The sequence below is a fragment of the Castanea sativa genome, chromosome 8 (genome assembly GCF_040712315.1).
Source record: "Castanea sativa cultivar Marrone di Chiusa Pesio chromosome 8, ASM4071231v1".
Lineage (NCBI taxonomy): Eukaryota > Viridiplantae > Streptophyta > Magnoliopsida > Fagales > Fagaceae > Castanea > Castanea sativa.
In genome coordinates, this window is record NC_134020.1 from 51,667,230 (window position 1) to 51,674,334 (window position 7,105).

At 34.0% G+C, this 7,105-nt stretch overlaps 1 protein-coding gene across 2 annotated transcripts; it reads left to right on the top strand.

Annotated features, from left to right (window-relative positions):
* Positions 1-6,170, top strand: LOC142607718 (serine/threonine-protein kinase Nek6). Of its 2 annotated transcripts, XM_075779314.1 has the most exons (14): positions 69-336; positions 443-575; positions 998-1,064; positions 2,088-2,153; positions 2,320-2,372; positions 2,644-2,689; positions 2,790-2,870; positions 2,949-2,991; positions 3,092-3,141; positions 4,218-4,299; positions 4,390-4,439; positions 4,559-4,632; positions 4,737-4,788; positions 4,872-6,170. In XM_075779314.1, exons 2-14 carry the CDS (start codon positions 457-459, stop codon positions 5,931-5,933), a joined length of 1,845 nt encoding a protein of 614 aa, XP_075635429.1. In that variant the 5' UTR covers positions 69-336; positions 443-456; the 3' UTR covers positions 5,934-6,170. The 2 variants fall into 2 exon arrangements, with proteins under 2 accessions (XP_075635430.1, XP_075635429.1); XM_075779315.1 differs by having other exon boundaries at positions 1-575; positions 2,326-2,372.
* The last annotated feature ends 935 nt before the right edge of the window (positions 6,171-7,105 follow it).

The following is a 7,105-nucleotide window of genomic DNA, read 5'->3' on the forward strand; positions in this document are numbered from 1 at the left end:
GGTTTGCATACTGGACTCACTAGAACTTTTTGCAAAGCCTTAAATATCTTCTCTCCTTTTCAAACTTCAATTCACATTCATGTTTGGTTGCTTTCCATCAATCCATTTCTTCCCAAACATCACAGTTTTCTTAAGCTTTGAAAATTCAAAGAATTATTTGGGTAGATTTTTTCTTCTTCTTCTAGGTGGTCTTTATTTACTGCTGCCTGATTTGTAAATATAGTATTCAATGCTATTTGCTTTTCATGGTTCTTTCATGAATCCTTTTTATGATCGCCGTAACACTCAACTTTTACTGTGACTTCTATTGCTGCAACGAAATTGATTTCTGAGAAGGTATTAAATTCAATTTAATGACATGGTGGCCTTCTAGACATTTATATGCTGTGCTTGGTGTGGAGTAGCCACTGAACATAGCTTGGATTTCTTCTACTTTTTTAAGTGCTGGAGGTGCTCATGGAGATGAAGAAAGCGCAAACAACATCAAAGATGGACGATTATGAAGTTTTAGAGCAGATTGGGAGAGGAACATTTGGAGCTGCATATCTAGTCCTTCACAAAATTGAGAGAAAGAAGTAAGAAATTTCACTTTCCTAATTTCTCTTCCTTCTGTTCATTATCAATCTGTACTTAAAAAAAGCTTGTGTTCTGGATTTTTTTGGCAGATTCTGTATTTAAAAAAAGCATATAACTCTTTAACATTCTTTAACAAAAACTTTACACAGTAGAGTATATGAAAAATTGATGTCTTTAATGATGATTAGGAATTAGGATGCTTAAGACTATTCCTTTGGTTTCTTTTATTTATTTTGTGGGTAATTAGGCCAAACATCTTTCATTTCATCCATATTTCTCTCATAATTACTGATCAAACATGTCTTCACCACAAAAGTGCCATTCCTAATAACATCTGTACTAGCATATGTTAATTATAATTCCACAATTACTTTTCTTTTTGGTGTTTATACTTTGTCATTTGTTGTATTGGTAATTTTAGGTATGTCTTAAAGAAGATTCGTCTGGCTAAACAAACAGAGAAATTCAAGCGTACAGCACATCAAGAGGTTATTATCCTTTTGAATACTCTGCATGCTATTTCAATTTTTGGTTGTGCTGTTTTCCCTTTAATTAATAATGCTTTAATTTTGGTTTCTGGCAAAAATTTTCTAATATTTTGCTATATTTATGCATAAACTATGTCTTTTTTGTTAAGTATATAGTATATACCCCTACATCATACATCCTGGCTCTCTATAATCATTAGTGCCATTAAACTATCCCATAGTTTTATTACTAAGTGCCATGTTCCAACATATATGTATAATATAATATTGTTCCCAATGGTTAGCATTTTTAGCATGTTTATGCCTATGCTTTCTCTGAGAAAAAAGAAAAACTAAAATTGTGCAATCAAAATCTACAATTTTCATTTTTGTATGTGAATGTATAGAAGGCAAATCATTATTCTACCTCTTGGAAATTTCCCTGCTAAATTCCTTCTTCCATCCAAATTTCAGTGACTGAAGTAGTTTCCTTTATGGGACAGATGTAATGAAAGTTACTTCTTGATCTTTTAAGTCTGGCTATGAAAAAATATTCTATGATTTCAAAGATAACTGGTAAAGTTTCTTGGTCTTGCACCAGAAACTTGGATTGTGTAGCTCACATCAGAGGTTGAGGGGGTTTAAGGAAGGGGGAGGGCAGTGGAAAAGGTAACTAGCATGCAGTAAAATTAGGTCCATAATTTTAGTGGAAAAGTTTTCCTAATTTGGAGTGGCACCCTTTTTCTGGTTAAGGGGACAGAGGTATGAGCTTATAGAATAGATCCTGTTCAACTATGTTCAAGATTCAATCCTTTCTATTTGACATGAAATTACCACAGAATGTTTTGTTTGCAAGAAAAATTCATTAATATTTAAAAGTAAAATCGTTTTTCATATTTCCAATTAACAAATGTAGAGCACTGATTATGTGTAATACTGCATATCCAAAAATATAAGCAGACCACAAAAAAGATCTGCTTGCTTACTATATCCAAGATACATAAAAGAAAATTGTGTAACTTTTAATCTCTGATCCTGCTGCAGATGGAGATGATATCAAAGCTAAATAACCCATATATTGTGGAGTACAAAGATGCATGGGTGGAAAAGGTAGTCTACCAACAATGTGTTACTTCTATGATTTTCCCCCATGATCAGAAAACAGATTATATTTGTTCATGTCATTTGCTTGAGTCTAAAAAAACCTTATAATTGGAAAATCATGAACTGAAATACCCTGGATTTAATTTTGATATTGGTTCTTATGGTTTGTGAGTTACAGGAATGCTATGCGTGCATTGTGACAAGTTACTGTGAGGGAGGAGATATGTAAGTCTAACTTATTGAAACCTAAAATTAGTTAGTATACTAGGTATCTAATTGCTGGATCCTAAGAAAGTTGAGGACCATTGCCCATTGGTGATTGAAATTTGACATGGAATTTGCTTTTATCCCAGCATTTTGCCTTGTTTTATGAACTCCTTTTTCCTGATAATATAAAGCATAGCCAATGCAGGAACTAAAGATTCTTTTTCAAACTTTCTACTCATAGAGGCCCATATACTTACTTTTCTATGACTTTCTAATTCTGATCATACAGGGCTGAGATGATAAAAAAAGCTAGGGGAACATGTCTTCCTGAAGAGGTAAGGAACATAAAAGATCTACATGAAATGGAAGTCCATTTGTATAATTACATATAATAACTTGCACCTGATGCACACAATATTCTACTTTTTTATCCAGACGCTCTGTAAATGGCTGACCCAGCTGTTGGTAGCGGTGAACTACCTCCACTCCAATCGTGTTATTCATAGGGATTTAAAGGTACGAGCCTCTAGCAAATATCAGTTATTAACACCAGAATGTCTTCCTGCCATAACTAACTTTATCATCTACCTTCAGTGCTCCAACATATTCCTTACAAAAAACAAAGACATCAGGCTAGGTGAGAAGGCAAAGACAAGAATCTTTTATACACAAGATTATTATTATTATTATTTTTTCATTTGTCTTTGAACAATTCCTATCTCATATTATATTTACAGGTGACTTTGGACTTGCAAAACTGCTTGACAAAGATGACCTTGCTTCCTCGGTAATGGCTGAATTTCTTCTTTGATTCCCAATGGTATTGGTGCATTGGCTGCAATCTTTGATATTAACTTAATATTCATATTGCACTTATAATGATAATTTCTGCATTACAAGAGGGAAAATGTTATAAAGGAATGATATTTTTCTGACAGGAGATTGACAGAAAAAGTTAGAATTGATTTAATTAAAACAGTTACAGGTTTTGAGCAACTCCTATTAGAGCCCACATCAAGGTAGATAATGGATAGAGACGACTATAATATTTAAAGCCATCTAATTTACACAAGCACCTCTCACTTTTGCGTTTTGAGGCACCATGAGGATACAATTACATTGCTTTGAGTTTTGGAGGACACTTGAAATGAGATTATTCCGTTCTTCCAAGTAGCCCAGTAGCATAAGAACACTTTATTAGATTCAATTGAGAGCTCAGCAGATTGAATTTTAAGTTCAAGAAGTCAACAATAGCAGCATAGATACTATATAATTGTGGCTAGCCATTTACATAGAGTTCTTTGTGGCTTTCAAGAAATAGGCTTTAATTCTCCTCACACTGTAGGAGTCACCACTGACTCTACAACATTAGGCCGGTAGTAAAATCTTTCAAATGTTTTGCATGTGTGACTACAACTAAGGTATGAAGAAATTGTGAAGAATGCTAATAATGTGGGAGGCTAAGTTCTGACAAGTAAAGATCTTCTTTCTTTGACTTTTCTTTCTCCATGATTTCAACAATTGCAACTTTGTAGAATAGCTTTTAGGTTAAAGTATTTCATTTTTTGTCTTCTTGTCTCTTTTCTAATCTTTATATAAGGATAGCTACCGAATGTATAATGTATCAGATAGAAATATTGTATTCAAGAAGTAATATAGTTAGAAGTGTGTTGTAGTCAATAAGTGTTGTTTCTACAAAGGGTAGAATTCAATGAATGTAAGGGAAATAGCAAGAGAGAAATAGTGAGTGGTGCGTGTAGCAAATTGTGTGTAGCGTATTAAGCGTCAATAAAAGCTTCTATTTTATTGACAAAATCTAACTGCTAATCCCTAACCGATGTATTGTACTGCATATATATGTAGGTTGTTGGAACTCCCATCTACATGTGTCCAGAGCTTCTTGCAGATATACCCTACGGATACAAATCGGATATATGGTCATTAGGTTATAAATATCTGTTGGCATTATTTACTGGTCATGTATGACAACACGGCAAGATTTCAATCCTAGAAATAACATTTGCTAATGTGACAGGTTGCTGCATGTTTGAGATAGCTGCACATCAACCTGCTTTTAAAGCTCCTGTAAGTGTTGGCTTGACCTGTAATTATCTACTTTATATGTGATGGGGTAGAATCCTGAGCTATATTTTTCAATTGCTTCCAAACAAGTAAATCAGAGTATTGCCAATTTTATGAAACAGGATATGGCTGGACTTATTAACAAAATAAAACGATCAATTATGTCACCACTTCCAATCGTGTATTCTTCTACATTGTAAGTGAATTTTAGGATTTTTTTTTTCTGCAATCACTCAGTATATATGGCACAATTAATCAAGAGAATTCCATAACTAAAATAGGATGAAATTTGGACTGCAGGAAACAATTAATCAAGAGCATGCTAAGAAAGAACCCAGAACACAGACCAACAGTGAGTTCAAATGGCCAAACTCTATGTGTTACCTTTCTGAAAGCAATGAATTGACCTGATACTTACATGTTACTGCATTTTAGGCAGCAGAGCTGTTGAGGCATCCCCATCTACAACCATACCTTGCTCAATGCCACAATATATCTCCTGTTTTTCTACCAGTGAAGTCTGAACTCAGCAGCCAAATTAGACCAAAAGGAACCCAAATGTCTAACAAATTTAGTACTGGAAAAGACACCCAGGGTAGAAAAGCAAAGTCACCATTAAGTGTTCAGGTAGGAAATGCACATCCATTCAGTAATGCACCAGCATATGAAACCCACACCTCTGGCTTTGTTGAACCTGAAGTTGAGACAAGAATAGTTGAGACTACTAGCTGTTCTGAGATAACATCCAAAGCAGAAAAGGGTTTTGGAGTTATCTCCAATTCTGTTGAACAAATTGGAAATGACAGCTCAGAAACTGCCTGGATGCAAATGGCTACAGATTATCCAGAAAACAGGAAACAAGAGTTGGCCTCAAAGCACTCACAGACGATGCAGGAGGAACAGCTAGTTGTCATAAAAGCTGATACAGTGGGTGGTAGTGGTAGTGATAAACATCATAAGAAAATGGCAACATCAACATATGCATATCAAGCTGCCAGTGGTGGCCTTACAGGTTCAGAATCAAAGAAAATTAACAAATATGATAGTGGTGTGGTGCCAGGTTTACATACTACAATAAATCCAAATTCATATTTGATAGATGCTCTCGAGGGAAATGCATCTTTAGTGAGTAAAGTCGCAGTTCCATGTGAGAATGAATTTGATGTAAATGACAAAAGCCTTATCTCTTGCAAGCAAACAGTGAAAGAGGATACATACGAATCAAATAAAGATGCTAGTGACATCTCATCAATGAGTATGCTGACTTTGGTTCATGGTGATGAAACAAGGATTGAGTTGAATCCACAAAGCCATCAAAGAGCGGAAGCTCTGGAATCACTACTAGAGATTTGTTCAAATTTACTCAAGCAGGAAAAATTTGACGAACTTGCAGGTCTGTTAAGACCATTTGGTGAAGAATTTGTGTCGTCAAGAGAAACAGCAATTTGGTTGACACAGAGCCTAATGAATCTTCGCAAAACTGGCAATGGAGCCTAGCAAATTCTTCATTTGTAGTGTCATTAAGTAGACAAATGGTTCAAAAAGAGTCCATATAAAATCTAATTTAAATAGTTATGCCTTGTGTTGCTATTCTGCCAGTTCTGTCCGTTGACTTGGCATTGTTGTAAGTATTTATTTGTAAACTGTGATGAGAAAAAGAAAGCCTGAGCCAAAGGTTACACTCACATTGTAAACTACATCCAAATTGTTGAAAATTTCTTATTTTGAGGAAAATAGTTTTTGCTGTCCTTCAAGTCAATTCAAAACAACAATTCTGTGAACAGTCCAATTGACAAGCTCAAACTAAGCAAGATATGATTTCCTAAATATTTTTGCAACATTTTTGTTCTTAAGGACAGTGGCTGCACTAACCACAAAAATCTTTGTTGGTATTGATATCATATAACACCTTTGTCCTTACCTATTCTTCTCATTCATATTTCTCATTCTTTCCATCATATGAGAATGTAATATTGATCTTTAGAATGGATCTTAGTTTAAACCTACTATGCCTGCAAATCTTTATCATGCTAGACATTATCCTACCTATGTGTGCGTTTGACATTGACTTAAAAAATCAGTTTTTTTTTTTTTATATACTATTTAGCTTATTTTTGCTATTATTCATAGGTCTTATTGCACTTTTTAGTACTATTCATAAGTTCCACGTTATTATTTTAGCTACTTTTTAGCTTTCTCTATGGTATTTTCAGCAAAAAATTCAAGTTTTAGCTAAATAAGCTGTTCCTAAGCAGACTTAGAAAGGACAAAACTATTTATTCTTCCCATCCAAAATCTTCATGACTTTTCAAGCCATTTGGTGCCTTGATCCTTACCTAAAATATGACTGATTTGATAACTAAAGCCATAGGAGATGATCCAAGCCCGAGGGTTGAATTTCAGTCTATTTGACTTTGGGTTCTATGCTGTGTGATGCTTATTGAAGAAGATATTCAAATTTCACTCAAGCAAAACCAAACTCACTTGAATGAAAATTTCTTATTCAACATCAAAAAATTTTACCAGTTAAGTTAATTAAAACTTACAAACGTACTAAAATCTAATAAATAAAATAAATTTTATAACTTTACAAAATTATGCATAAATAATTATTAGGGTGTTTGGTAGAGTAATTTGAGTTATATTGTTTGGGTGTTTTTGATATACGT

Bases quoted from the DNA above. Each gene is read 5' to 3' on its own strand.
- LOC142607718 (XM_075779314.1), top strand. From the start codon at position 457: ATGGAGATGAAGAAAGCGCAAACAACATCAAAGATGGACGATTATGAA. The intron at 2,992-3,091 runs GTGAGAAGGCAA...TTATATTTACAG, and splicing joins AAACAAAGACATCAGGCTAG to GTGACTTTGGACTTGCAAAA. The intron at 4,300-4,389 runs GTTATAAATATC...CTAATGTGACAG, and splicing joins ATCGGATATATGGTCATTAG to GTTGCTGCATGTTTGAGATA.